The 15,688-nt window shown below is 38.3% G+C and overlaps 1 protein-coding gene across 1 annotated transcript in view; it reads right to left on the bottom strand.

The window, feature by feature from the left end:
• Positions 1-620: 620 nt before the first annotated feature.
• The window catches only part of mc5ra (melanocortin 5a receptor), a 31,874-nt gene continuing 16,806 nt past the window's right edge, over positions 621-15,688 (bottom strand). Inside the window, exons 2-5 of the mRNA XM_032558951.1 lie at positions 11,908-12,125; positions 11,693-11,799; positions 8,474-8,662; positions 621-6,652 (exon numbers count right to left, since the gene is read on the bottom strand). Of these exons, the coding sequence (XP_032414842.1) occupies positions 6,082-6,652; positions 8,474-8,662; positions 11,693-11,799; positions 11,908-12,125 (1,085 nt within the window). The 3' untranslated portion in view covers positions 621-6,081. The remainder of the gene's footprint in view (positions 6,653-8,473; positions 8,663-11,692; positions 11,800-11,907; positions 12,126-15,688) is intronic.

Raw genomic sequence — 15,688 nt, 5'->3', positions numbered from 1 at the left:
ATTTGGTAAATAATGACACTTAAAGCAAAGTCGCATTAAAACTTGCATCAAAAGTAAATTACAATCGTCACCTTTGCATTAAAAGTGTGATTATTTACCGAATGACACTTCATGACAACAGTCGTAAACATTCATGAAAAAATATTTAATGAAACAGAAAACCTTGAAATAACAATATTGGAGCCAATTTTCCTCAAGTTTATTTATGAGGCACATTTAAAAACAATCACCTTGACCAAAGTGCATCACAAAGAGTAGAAATAGACAAAGTTACAGAACACATCAATAAAATCAACAAGAACAATAAGATTTTAGATAAAGCTGTAGTATAAATCAATCAAACCAGTCTGATGGAGCTCAAACTTGGATTTAAAAAATGAGTTTTCAGGAGAAACTTAAAAGACTGCAGCATGAATAACAAGGGGCAGCTTGTAGTCTGCAAAGGCTCCATCCACACTGTGCTTTAATTAGGCCATTAGCCGCAGTAAGAACATCTGTTGAGAAAATCTCAGAGCCCTTTTTGGACTCTGAGGTTATGAAGCACAATTATAAAGAGTGCCAAACCGTTTAAAATGGAGTAAAAGAATTATGCATACATAATTAATAAAACAGAATAACACTCAGATTTATTATCTTTTTTATTAAGACATAAACACAGAAAGAGAAGAATCCATTGTAAGCCACATTGCTAACAGAAGCCAACATTTATGTTTGTTCATATCACCATTTGAGGATGTGAAATGTGCGAACGGTCTCACTGCACATGGAGAAAAGCTTAAGCATCCGATCAGGAAAACCTCAGTCTGGTGAAGCAGCAGAGGCTAAAACACAGACTGCTGCTTCTGTGGGCAACAGAAACCCAGTGTCAGTTTTGAGGGATGTTGCATACAATAGCAGCACAGAGGCGTTTGAGCACAAAAATGCAAAGTCGTCGAAGTAAATATCGTTACAAGTCTGTGCACTTTTATGCATCTTCTCCCATAAATATTCTCTGCAGTGCAAAAGAGAATATTAAATGGATTACAATAAATCAGAACACTATTACAGCACAAGACGGGTAGCCCATGTTAATCTGTTCACCTTGATTTTTTTTTTGGTTTTTATCTCGATGTCTTTGGGAACAAACATTATTTCAGAGAGATATACAGTGACCGACTCTTTTTTCTTTTTACAATAAATAATATGTTGCACAGATAATAACGTCATTTACATAGCAATGCTTAATAACATTCAGGTTCAGCAGGCCGCTGCATTTTTACTGATAAAGAAGAATCAAGCCTGTCAGTAGGGAGGTAGGCACCAGCACACAATCACAGAGAGCGGTGCAGAGCTATTTGTACATTCACGTTTTTACATGGCAGCAGCTCAGCGCACAGGGGGATCAATGTGGAGCACAGAGACAGAACGGAGCAGGAAGGAAAACTTTACGCTCTAGTCTGAGGAAACGGAGCTGCGCTTTTACACACAGGCAGATTTCAAGAGGCTGGTTGGCTGGTTGGCTGGTAACCATGGCGCTGATGCAGACACAGCTGCAGCGTGATGACAGCTGCTGTCATTACTTTATACATGTGCAACTCTGGATTTGTCGATACAAACAGCATAAAATTAAAAAAGATAGATGGTGAGTTTAGCTTTTTATCTGTGTCCAAAAAGTTGATCAAATAGACAACATGTTTACATGGTATGAATTGTTCAAAATATGAATTATAATCTATGGATCATTCAACATTGGCTGCGTTTCCATTACAAATGATTTTAAAAAAATTTAAAATTCGGTCTGTTGATAGTTTGAGGCTGGACCCAGCCACTCCTTCTTTCTTCTTGTCAAAAATTAAAGTTGCTCAAAATCATTGTTGATGCTGATTTTTGAGATTCAGCCTTCCCCACCCACAACTATTATCACCAGAAAAAACTCTTATTTGCATGTACTGGAAAAGCGGGTAAAAAAAAAAAAAAAAATCAACCTTTATTTTTTATTTTAAAAAAAAAAACAATCACATTTTTAAAGCTGGCATTTAGGTGGTTCCGAAAAATCATGAATGTTTGTTGTGTTTGTTGAATACATGTTGATAATCACATAAAAAAAAAAAAAAAAAACTGGACAAAAAAATATCTGGAAACATAATGTTTCTACGGCAATAGACAAAAACACTTTTACGCTTCACATTGAGCAAAAAATAAATAGATCCTCTAAAGGTCAGGCAATATGTGAGACAGCAGGATAAATGTGTTACCCCCCCAGAGTGAAGCAGGGATTTGTAATTATCTTGGAAAGCGTATATGAAAGAGATGGCTGCTGTGTGTGTTATTGTGGTTGCCATGTCTGCTTTTAACAGGTGATTTGAGCGTGAGGACCATTAGTCAGAGGAGTAAGTGTCTGTCACCCTATCCTGCTGCTTTATCATCATTTTTTCTACCTTGTTTTTTGGTGTTACTCATTCACATTGTAGCAACGTAGGCCCCTGCTGATGATCCACGTATTAGTCATGTATGTCTTCCACAGCACCGGATATCATAATGCTTTTCCACCTAGAGTGGAGGCAGCGCTTTCATCTGCAAGTCTTTGTCAGACCTCTAAAAGGGGGCAGTCGCCATTTACTTGGATGGTTTTTACCTTCAACATGCTGAACAAAGCCGAACAGCAGACTCTGCCTCCCCACCACATAGTAATCAGTGCAGAACTCTTCATGTGTGCAAGACAGTAATAATACTCTTAATACAACATCACTGTTTCTGTCTCCACACAAAGACTTCTCCTACATTCTGAAAGCTCTGGAAAACTGAGCAGTGAAAATCACTAGTTCAAGTCATCCTTTCCTTTTTTCCAATCTATCATGAAGTGTACACACTGTTACGTCTTTCTTGACTGCAGAATTCTTCGGGCTCCGGTGAGACAATGAAATGTAGGTTGGTAAGAATCCAGACAGAAAGAATGTTTTGTTTTTTTCTGCCAAATGAGTCTAAATTTATTCATAAGCTGGGATTATGTATTTGGTCTCCAAACTGACTCAGCTCACTTTTCACATTTACTACTGAACTATACAGCATGATCGCCTCCTTTCCACTGAGAAAATATGCTTTTAAGTTTTAGTTTTGATTTATTTTTATTCTGTATTATGCGTCGTTAACAGCCCATAACTCACAAACATCACTGGATAATAATTAAGTGCATTCTTTTACAGTTAAAGAAGCCTCATTCTGTAACACTATAGCCTGTCATGACAGCTTTTTATTAAATCTTCATACTTGTGAAGAAGACTCAAGTTTCAGATCAGGAGTCCAAGTTAAGTCTGAAATCTTTTAGTCTCAAACTTTAGTTGTATTCACCGTCTGATTAATTTAGCTATTAATTACCTGACCTTCCCAAATGGGAATACATTTTATACATTTACGTATGAATAAAATGTATATATGTACAGTATATGTTGTTTCTGTATCTTTAGTTGCTCAGATCACAAGTTTCTGTGCAAAACTTTTAAACCAGGCCATTTTCATCAAGAATTCAAGCTTTATTGCGATATTTTAAATGAAAAATTTCAAAATTGTGTTATTATAATTACCGTAATTCCTGTCATTTATGTAATCCATCTGCTCGCGATACATTTTCTGTTTAGCCACTTTAATTAAAACATGGTTAAAGATAAAGTTTTTCCTTACAAACATTTCAAGAGTCTGAATCTTCAGAAAAGTAATTAGAAGTGTTTTTAAAATGTACACATTGTGTTCTTGTATTCTTTTTTTTATCATTCATATTGTAAGGCTGGTTTTAATTAGCACTTTTCTGTTCTTCTGTTCAGCAGAAGATGCATTCAGTGTTTGCTTTTTGTAAATAATGAGGGAAAAACTGTCTTCATAAATCGTACAGAGGCAGAGCAGCTCTGGAGTTACTGCAGCCACAGCAGAAAACGTTTCTCCTCCACAAAGCTCAGCACCGCTTCTCTGACGGAGACAACACATTTCATTATTTGCGTTTATTACAAGTCTAAAGGCCTGTCACCTGTGTGTGGGTGTGGGCTGGAACTGAGGAGCAGACAAACATCCAGACGAAGACGCACTTGATTCTGACGAATTTCGCGTGTGGAAATAATTTGGCTTAAGAACTCTTAATGAGTTTATGATGCACACAGATGTCATATGAGAAAATGAAAGAAGCACAAATTATTTGTGCTTTCATGGAGCTCAGTGTCGGCGCAGAGACACGGACAGTTTTCAACTGAAGTGTAATTAAAGGCCCCATGTATGTCTACTGACGCCTGTGTCAACTCTACTGTGAACAAAGTAAAAGAAAAAAAAAAGAGTTAATGTGCAACACATGGGTGAAGAGCTCCGATTCTCATGTGAATAATATTTGACAGTTTGCTGAGCAGAGTGTGTGATCACCCCACTGATCAATATAACCCTGGACTGAACAGGGACTCCAACAACACGTTCATTAAAACGTTCTCTCCCTGACACAGTTGTTAAAGTGGACTAAATGATCTTGAAGCACCGTCTGATTTCAACTGTTTATAGAACTTTTTGTTTTTTTCAGTGTTCACTTTTAACTCCATCACTGGATTATGTTAAACTGATGTAACACGGTTTCTTATTCTGGATTGCATTTTGGAGAATTCAGAGTACAGGTTACCACTAACATGAGAAAATGAAGAGTGATGTCTGGACACGGTGGGGCAGTTTTGTTGGGGCATTGCTGAATAATCTTATTTACCTACTTATTTTCATATTTAAAGCTGCGGTAGGTAACTTTAATTTTTTTTTAAAAGTATATGTTTATTACCTATTTGTTAAAACTGTCATTATGTCCTGACAGTAGAATATGAGAATCGATAATCTGTGAGAAAACAGAAACACTCTCTGCACCGCCATGCGTCCACCTTCACAGAATGAGCTAAGAAATCATTCTTGTCATTCCGTCTCCTTCAACAACGGCTCTCTTCTTGCTCTTCTGTTGCTTAGATATAATCTTATCTAGTTACAACAATCAAAATTCTTCAACTTTTCTTTTTATTGTACTTGCTGTCACTCCTTGGATTCCTTCACAGCGTACTTAGCTATGTACTTTGATGTTTGAAATAGTTCCACTGTACGACCAGTAAAGTATCAGTCAGCTGAAGGACTTCACATACTGTCATTATACGCTGATGACTTACTTCTGTTCATCTCTGCCCCACTAATGTGTTTATATGTTTTTGCACCTGTCAATAAATTTGCATTTTTTTTACATTTAAAAACCATTACAACAACAAAAAAAACGGTGTTGATTCAAGCATATTCCAAACCCCCTGAACACTGCATTACAACGACTTCATGTTTTATCCCCTAAAGCGCTGAATTACATTTCTAAAGAGTTTTGGCCTCCTTTTGTAACATCAGTGAGAACTGCCAGGATCCTGTCAGAGTTTCCGGCTTCATTGACCAGGCCGTTCCGCCACGTGGGTTTGTCCTAATTGCCAAGGATGTGCACATCAGGGCTTTGAAGCAACACTGGCTGCCTGGGGTTGCCATCATCGGCAATTAGCAGTGAATATCTAAGCTCTCTTTCAGCCTGCATGGCTCACTTGACAGAAGTGAAATAAATCTGTCAGGCTGCCTTGTCGGTCATAGTCTTGTAGGGTAGGATAGTAATCTCATTGATTAGAAAAGGACAACCAAAAGAAAAGCTGAACCACACAGAGGAGGACATGTCAGGGGAGAACGAAAGAAGGGTAGATTTCTGTGACGCATTTTAAAATGACTCGTGATTTCGGATGGGGCTGGTAGAGCGTTTGGATAATGTACCTAATAAATCAGCCTCTTTGTGTGTGTTTTGGATGTCGTGCATTAGCGCATTAGGAAACACTTCACCGTTTCTGGCTCGTCCTTTTTAACAGTTGGCGGAAAAAACAAACACCCAACTAAAAACTGTTCTGACCGTAATACGTAAGCGGCAAAAACACACAAAAAAACAAAACACAGTCTCCATGTGATGGACGTTGAATTTCCGGAACAGGTCTCAGTTCAAGTTCATTGCTCCAACTTCGCTTTATTTATTTATTTTTTGTGTGTGTGTGTGTGTGTGTTCTTTTTCTCCATTTTTTCTTTTCAGAACTTACCGGTGAGGGAGCAAAGGTTGCTGCAGGCGTTTCTTAAGCTGTAGCAACAGATTATCTCCTTGAACGTCTTCCTCATCTCCTGACTCCTGAAGGCGTAGATCAGCGGGTCGATCACGGCGTTGCACATGATGAGGATGAGGTACATGTTGAAGTGGGACATGAAGCACACGCAGTAGAGGTTGCGGGGGCAGGAGATCATCAGGATGAGGTGCAGGAAGAAGGGGGCCCAGCAGACGATGAAGATGCCCAGGAGGATGGTGAGGGTGATGGCGCCCTTCATGCTGGTGCGCTGGTGGATGGAGTTGTAGCCCGGCAGCGCGGCGATCCGCTTGACGTGCGAGCGGGCCAGCATGAACATGTGGCTGTAGAGGGAGGCCATGATGAGCAGCATGGCAAAGAACATGGACACCAGGCAGATGATGACGGGGGTGGTCTCAGAGTAGATGATGAAGACGATCCCACAGCCGGTGCAGAAGGTCCAGATTCCTCCAATGATGCAGCCTGCTCTCCTCACCGTCATGATGTTGTGGTACCTCAGAGCATAGAAGATGGTGACATACCTGTGGAGGGAAGCGTATCATACGTACATAGTTTGTATTTCAATTCATGGTGTGAAATTATGGAACAAGTTAAATGAGGAGTTAAAACAAAGTCAAAATTTTATACAAGGAAATATAAGGAGGTCATTTTCACAAGATATAGAAATATGGGGAGAGACAGCACTAATGTGTGAGTGTGTGTGGATAAGGATGTATGTATGCATATATTTAGACATATATAGGCCAAGATAAAATGGAAAATTAATTAACCTATGTTTTTAAATTTGATTTAATAATGAGGGTCCATCTGAAAATACTGAATGAGTTTATGGGGTAGGAGTTTGTAAGTGTCTTACTTCTTCCTACTCCTTTTCGAGCATGTTAAGATTATTGTGGTACAAAAAATGTGTCTTTTGCATTCCTTGTTTATGTGTGTGATTTTATACTGCTATCATGTTTGAAACTAAATAAAATTTAAATAAATAAAATATTATTTATTAGCTTCCTAGAGTTATCTTTATAAGGTTTACAATTGGGACCAAAATTGCAACATTTGTTCCATTTTCAGCTGCTGTGGCTCACTTTAACTCTGCACTGTGTCAAACAACCCAAACCCTTTGAAAAACCTGTTCCTCCCCTCGCCTGTGGTGGCGCTACACCAAGAACTGCTGAAGGAAACAACACTAGAACCTCTGAAGAAGAAACTGAGCGCAAATTCCTTCTTCAAGCAACGTAAACAAAAGCTTGCATGTTTGTTTTGGCTGTATAAACTTTTTCACATCAAGATTTGCTGAAAGAGTTATTAGATATATTTGATACTGATTTTCCTCTCATTTGATCTCTTGATGTTCTACTTTGATTAAAACAGTAACAGAGATAAACATTTTGGTCTAACAGGAGACAAAAATAGATATTTTGATCCAGACAGAGGTTTGTATAAATGCAGACCTGTAGAGGTCAAAGGTCCTGGCATTACACATGAGAACAAGTTATACAGGTTATGTATGCATATTCCATTATTGTGTCCGGGTGCACAACTTGGTGTCGCAAGGTTATAGTGCTTTGGAAAAGCAGTAAGTAACACCTTGAACTTTTTTCCATTTCGTTAAACTACAGACTCGCCCCAAAACCCAACGGGCCGGTCTGACAGATAAAATTATTTCATGGTGATGCTGCAGGAACTGGTGCTAGGAGATAATAAAATACACATTTTGTTAATTATCTGCATCAGCTAGTAGAAGTTTGCATTCTAATGATTTAATGACATATTAAACAGACTGTCTAATCATTAAATGGTTTAATTTGTTTTACTTAACCTATGTTTAGCCAGATAAGTTCATTGAGAACAAATACTCATTTTCAAGAACGATCCGATCAGAAAACATGAAAACATCCTTAAAAAGTAAAACATACAGCAGAAAACAGAAAACCATAAAACAGATAAAAAAATATACATATATACAATCATATTCATACTGACTAAACCTACTGTCATACACATATAAAATGTAAACCTTTACGTATTTTATAGATACTTTTTTATTTCCACATTTTTTGACTCACCCCAACATGCAGGATTCTCAAAACTCATAGTCAACGGTTGAATTTGTCCAGAGGTTAATTTACACACAGGAAGAGTACATTGAATAAAGGTGAATATTAATGCATGTAACACCTTATAGATTTTTACTTGGATTATACACAATTTTCTGTCCACCTGGCAATTTTTTGCCATGTTGTTTTTGTCAAATGACATAATTGAAATTTTCATTTGTAACGTGACAAGATGTGGACAACTCAAAGGGTTAAGAACACTTGTGTGGCACATTGAAATGGTCCTACCTGTCCACGGCGATGGCCAGCAGGCTGCACATGGACGCCACGACCGAGATGCAGATCATGGAGTCGAACATGTTGTCCATCTGTCTGATGAAGTGCTCCTCCACCACCAGCTGCCTGTTGTTCAGCAGGTAAATGATGATGGTCTCCCATGCGTTGGACACGCTCACCAGCATGTCTGCCACAGCCAGACTGCAACCAAGCAGACACGGTTGATAACGGACGCTTTTGGCCAAAAACACACATTCCTAAAGTTTCTGCACAGACGTGCTTTCACCAGCAGCCAGCAGATAAGCTGGCAGACCTTCCTGCTGAGCAGTGATGCATTTAAATCCCTGCCTCCCAGCAGGAGAGCCAGTTAAATCAATCAATGATTTAATGTGCAACCTTCCGTCTCTGCGGGGTTTAGCCATTTTCTTGTCGCTCATGTAGCAAAGCAGATCCTAACTATGATTTATGAGGGACAAATTGATACCGCTGACAGATGCATTTTGCTTTAAAGCAGCATGTTAGCAGGTGTTTGAGGCGACAGCCTTTTGTGCTAAATCAGGGGGTCCCCAAGTCCAGTGCTTGAGAGTTACCACCCTACACAGCTAGAAGCATCCCCTTCTCTACCTGAATCTCAGTGCATGGCTCATTTCTAGACCTCAGTGGTGGTCTAGAAACTTGTTCTTGTCACCCTGAGTAAAAGAGCAGACATATTTGTTCTTGCAGAATATGTACAGACCTTGTGTCAGAGGATCTTTTTACATTACTAACCATCCTAAAACTAAATTTAAACTGTTAGAGGGAAGCAAGGTATGATGGGTAAATGACAGATTGTAGAATTTCTGAACAGGATGTAGTTTTAATTTGATAAGCAAGGATTTACCTTGTAATGTAGCTAGCTAGCCAGTAAGGAGCTAGGTGAAGTTTGTTTTGTTCTGCAATGACTTGCAGTCAATTACAACGGTAGGAGAATAAAATCTTCACATTTCAAGTACTACCATTGAAACAAATATTTCAAAACAGTTATACAACAGGACTTGATTGTTTTTAACAGAAATGTAATTTTCAAAATTTTAAGTTGGAAAAATAATTTTCAATTAGGAAAGTTAGAAGATTTTTGCTAACTTGGATCTCAGAATGAAATATGGAAGCTCTCTGTTCAAAATAGAATTTTTATACTGTTAAAGAATATTTTACTAACTTTTTCACATGAATAGTGTTAGTTTGGGGGAAAATGTGCTGCTTTTTGAATATTTTAATCTGTTCTATGTTGTCACAGAGGTGATATTTATGGAATTAGTGATCTGACTACAGATCACTTAGTAGTCAGGGATATAAGTGTCAAATTAAAAATGTGATTAGGCAGTTAATTTGTGATTTAACAAGATGCATTTTTATATCGGAAGAGGTTGGTTTTGAAATCAATCAATCAAATTTTATTTGTGTAGCACATTTGAGCAACAAGGCATTTCAGAGAGCTTTACATCATAAAAACACAAAGTCATGCAATATAGAATCAACAATTGAAAAATTACATTTAGTCAAGTGCCATTGTTAAATTCTTAAAGCATTATGTTTCAAAAGGCTCTAAGTGTTTCCGCAGTTTTGCAACGTTCTGGAAGTTTGTTCCAGATTTGTGGTGCATAGAAGCTGAAAGCTGCTTCTTCATGTTTGGTTCCTGAGATTCTGAGAAAAGCTCATAAAGAAGTGAAATCATCATTCGAAACCTGATTGTTGTGTTTACTCAGCTTGTATTTGTCTGATACTAAAATTTGCTTGATGATTTGAAATACAGGGGAAAAAACCCCCAGAAGGAATCCATCAAGTTCCTGGTTAGAGCCTTGTAACTGTTGGAAACAGCAGTAATGAATTCATAAGGTTTTCTTTAAAACTAGTTGCTTCAGATCCTCGATGTATTTATTTGATATTTTCTTTGAAGAAAACAACAGCTGCATATTTTAATCCGCCCTGGAGAACAAAGTCAGATACTGCCTGACACCGTGCTCAAAACAACAAAGCGAAACAGAATGAACATTCAAAATGAACGCTAGTGACCCTTTAATCTGACTGTATCAATGTAGGAGTTTTTGTTACTGTCAAAACAGGCCCTGACTCCAGGTGAATAAGAATCGGAGCATCTTTGAATGTCAGTGGACATAAGATGACCAGATTCTCTGTTCTTAAGGGGAATGATGTGTTCAGAGTCAAGCTGCCTGCATACGAATGGAAATGCTTTCTAAACGCTCCGCAAGAGATTTCCAGCAGTCATTTCAACCATCTGAACTTTTTTTTTTTTTTTGTAAATCTGCACAAAGTGAAGACACTTTTCCAAAAAATTAAAAAAAGGAACTCAAGGACAAGTCCAACATTGATTTTGACAGCTTTGCAGAAAGAAGCTGCTGATGCTTTGTGCTGTGGATTTGTTATTGAATTGTTTGGCAGTAAATGTTACATTGTAACAAACCCCAGCATGCTCCACGTTTGTGTCACCTTAAAGTCTTACATAATACAGAAATCACAAAAGATGACGCAAGTAAACGTCTTATCGTACTACATCCAAAAATCCAAAATTCGTTGAAATCATATACGTTTTACTTCATAGTACATTTTTGTATTTATGCTTTTCAAAAGTAAATACAAAGGACTCATGAAATGTGAGTCTGATCAAGGCTAGAATTTAAAAGAATGGAGTAAACCCTGTCATGTAGTCTCTATAACATTAATAACTCCAGTGAGACATGAGTTATTACATAATGTTATCAATTAAACTAAAAACTAGGCTAAAATGCCAAACCGGGCTGTGATTTGACTTTTTTTTTCTTCATAACAATAACCTTTGATGCAAGGAGGTTCCTAGGTTCAGCATGAGAGGTTCTGTATAGTTGGAGAAGACTTCACCACACCCAAGAAACACAACTTATTGTCTTCTCCCGAAGAGTGCAGTCCAACAGAATTAAATTTAGAAAGGTCTTGGTGAAAACATTTAGAGAAAAGTGTAGTGGCAAGAGGACCAACAAAGAAGGCATTTATGCCCAACAAAAACACAACAGAGAAACCTAAATGCTGCAGGAAGTAGAACAATTAAAAAGATTGGACCAAAGTGAAGTTCTCTGATCTGTCTTTTTATTTGTTCTGGACACACACTGAGAATCTTTAGTCTGGACAGAAAGTGTTTTATAGTTTTTAAAACTTGTTGTGGCGCAAAAGTCAATAACATTAACAATAAATATTTACCTGCAGACAAAAAAGTACATGGGTGAGTGGAGGTTCTTGTTCTTCACTATTGCCGTGATGACCATGATGTTTTCCAGCAGTGAGATGATCCCCAGGATCAGAAACACCTGAGGAGAGAACACGCAGAAACAGGAAGTATGGGTAAAGAAACGCTAAGCCAGGTCAGGGGTCGTCATGGGTTCACAGGGTCAACGTTCCCGGGTCCCGATACAAACCTCCACAGCAATGTGGACCTGCTCACAGGCTGCGGGTTTGAGGGTGGAGGCCTTGTCCTGCAGCAGCGGCACGGTGGGGGTGTGGTTCTGGTGATGGTAGGTCCAGGTGGAGTTACCCAGCAGCTCCTCCTCCTGGTACGTCGACGTGTTCATCCTGTTCATCGCCGCTGAACTCTGAATAATCCCCACTCTATCTGCAGACCATTTTTGGGACGGACCTGACACAGATAACAAATATCAAAATGAATGTCGTTCGATATTGATGCTTGTCGGATTTGGCTGTATTAATGTCACTCCCTCACGTGTTAATCTTGAACAAACTGGATTCAAAGATCTGCCAAAGTCACTGAATGTAGCCTCTCAGTTAGCATTCGTCCTAGCTTCAGAATAATATTTCTCGCTTGTGATTCTTGTTCATGTCTTGGTCAGTTTGGGAAATTTCTTTTAGTTACAGTTGGTACTGTATGAACTATCCTCTGAACAGCCCCCCACCCCAGACCCTCCTTTATGCTCAGGCGTTGGAGCTTTTGTTCTTCCACAGAAGGATTAGCAGTTCACTCCCAGGTCTTTGTCATTGTCTATTAACGTAGCAAAGTTGCATTTTTTATGTGATGGGTGGCATATTTTATTTCTCTTGGAGGAAATAGGATTGTCTTTGTCTTTCAATTTCTACTAAACCTCGGTGTTAAGACTTTAATCCTTAAAAACAATGACTTGTGTTTTAACATGTAAACAACTTATTTCACCTCAGTAAGGCTTCAGATCTATTTGTACAGATCTGATATTAATCATTCAAGAGGTGAAGAAGTAAATGCATTATTTTCTTTACTTAGACGTTTTACTTTATCAAAGTACGACAGAGTATTAAGGGAATGCTAAGAACACAAAGTAAAAATTACAAAAGTAAAGTCATAATATAATAAAAATAAACTCATACAAGAATAAAGTCATAATATTACAGCCATATTATGGTAATATCGTGATTCTATTCTGGTAATCATGACATTATTGTCATACTATTGATTTTACACTCAAACTTTATTTTTGTACGACTTTACTCTCATGATTATATGACTTTGTTCAGGTAATATTATCAAATCCCATAACATTTTATTTGTATAGCGCCTTTTAGCAACAAGGCATTTCAAAGTGCTTTACGTCATAAAAACACAAAATAATAGAACAGTCAACAATTGAAACATTACATTTTGTCAGGTGCCATCTTTACACATCAGATTGTAGATTAATGTTTCATTGATTATGTTTCAAAAACTCTCTGAACAGGTAGGTTTTTAGTCTAAATTTAAAGGAGCTCAGTGTTTCGTCTGTTTTTCAGTTTTCTTGAAGTTTGTTCCAGATTTCTGGTGCATAGAAGCTGAATGCTGCTTCTCTTTGTTTGTGGCTTTTTTCTAATAATTTCATGACTTTATTGTTGTTTTATTATTATTACTTTTTTGTGTTTTTCTTAATTAAATTCATGAGCCTCACCAACATCTGAATGCTGATGTATAAAATCAAGAAATCACTTGAATAGAACATGTCTGACAACATGAAATAGCAACACATCCTGCCTCAATCTGAGGAAATCCAACAACAGATTCCTCTGGTTCTGACGGTTCTGCAGCTGTGCGGCTTGTGTGGTCGCCGGGCCGCAGCTCTCCCGGGCTCCAGGCTTGATCTGCGCTGGGGGACACGCTGGCAGTGTGGTTTAGGGTTGTTTGGTTTACTGCATCACACCCTGAGCCTCAAGGTTAACTGAGAGCAAAACTGAACATTGTGGCCTTTGCACCATCCCCACTGTGAAACATTGTTAGGGAAGTACGATGCTGGCGTAATGCAACTTTCAGCAAGAACAAGGAAGCTGATTAGATCTATGGGGAGCAAAATATAGGGCAATCCAAGGCAAAAAAAAAACTGTTAGAAGCTGCAGAAGACTTGAAAATGAGGTGGAGCTTCACGTTTCAGGACGACTCTACACATACAGCCGGATCCGATCTGCAGTGAAATGGATGTTTAGGTGTTAAAACGGCCCCGTCTAAATCAAGATGTGTCTTCAGAAATCTGTGGCAAGTGTTAAAAACTTGATGTTCACAGATACTCTTCATCCATTCTGACTGAATTCAAGTGACTTTACTAAGAAAACAGGATCAATTCGGTCCTGTGTTGTTATGAAGACAGTTTTGTAAACGAGATCTCTGACCTCAAGGAGTTTTATCCTGGTTACATGAAGGTTGAAGAAGAACTTTGGTCTATAGAAAAGCAAAGCTGCCAAAGGTTGTGGGGGCTGAAGCAAATACAAAGCTGACTTTTCAAATTTGTATCTATATTTACAAAAGCGAACACATTTACTATTTAATCCATTTCATAAACTCCCACATCAAACCTCGTGGTTGTAAAATGAGGGAATACGGGAAGACTCCGCAGAAATTGCAATCTTTGCCAGGCATCGCAGGCCTTGAGGCACTACTGTGTTCATCTGGGGATAAATGAAGCAGGACTAACATTCTTTTTGATATGTTGATCAGATCAAAAATGTGGAAAGAGAAATCACACAACACCTCTCACTGGGCCCCATAAAACGGCCCCCGTGTTACGGCCTCAGCCTCAGCTGACGAGGTGAAATGCAACGGACTTGAAAGAGTAACTTTGAAACCTGCCTGTGGTCAAACGTTTTACAGCTCCTGATCTGAAAAGGGAATCCTTTCACCAATGTCATATGACACTTCTTGGGTTGTTTATATGTGTCACAGACATAATATACACTTCTATCTAATCCTTGTGAAACATCTGGGGCTTTTTCAGGGAGACTAAACAACACAGTAGGTAAGAATATATCTTATTTAGATCAACAGAGAGACTATCACGCAAACACGATCTGAGCTGAGTCAACTTCAGTTAGATAAATAGCTGGTCAAATCAGCCTGGTCATGTACCAGGACGTCTGAAATACAGGGGGGTACATGGGGTAATTGTTGTTAACTGCAAACATGCAGACATGACCTGGTGGACCGGGCTGACAGTCAAACCTCTCTAAAAGTAGAGCAGAAGAGCACAGTGGTTGATTTTTAGATCTTTCCAGAGTTAGATAAGTTCGGCTTCACATGTAAGTATCGGCCGATCAACAATCTCCCAAAATGAAGGATATTATGGCCAGTTTATCGGCGTACCCCTAAAACAAACAAACAAAGCTCTTAGTTTGGTCCTAACACTCCGTCATAAGCAAGTGACTGAAGCTCACAGAAAAAGTCCAGGAAATAGACTAAGCCCACATAACCACTGGGTTTACTATGAATGCAAAATGTCCTGCACTTATATCTTCCGACAAGCTGAAATATAAGCAATACTGTTTCAAATTTTGCACAAAAAATGTTAAGAATCTTATGAAAACAAATAAGTTGAAGAAGCTGGCAAGTGGCCATTTACAATTTTAAAATGTGAATACATCCCAGTGAATCCTTTGCATTTTTCTCTTAAGAATCACTGAGCAGTCTGGATTACATGGTACTAACTGAATTAATAAACTGAACTTGGAAATTGTTTTAAGACTTCAAATCAAAGTTGTTGCAGCTCATTTCTTTAATCCGTTTTAATATTCAGGCCGCAGAATGCTGCTGCCAGTGGTTTGTACAGATAAATAATGACACAATCTTACCTTTATCTTTAATTATGACACGCATTTGCTGTGGCATTGTTTTGATAAGCTTCTGCAATGACACAAGATTTATTTCCATCCAGCATTAATTCATTTTTCATTTCTTTTTTTCTGTTTTTTACTGATGAT

The sequence above is a fragment of the Xiphophorus hellerii genome, chromosome 3, assembly GCF_003331165.1.
Source record: "Xiphophorus hellerii strain 12219 chromosome 3, Xiphophorus_hellerii-4.1, whole genome shotgun sequence".
Classification (NCBI taxonomy): domain Eukaryota; kingdom Metazoa; phylum Chordata; class Actinopteri; order Cyprinodontiformes; family Poeciliidae; genus Xiphophorus; species Xiphophorus hellerii.
This window is presented reverse-complemented; position numbering and strand designations above follow the sequence as displayed.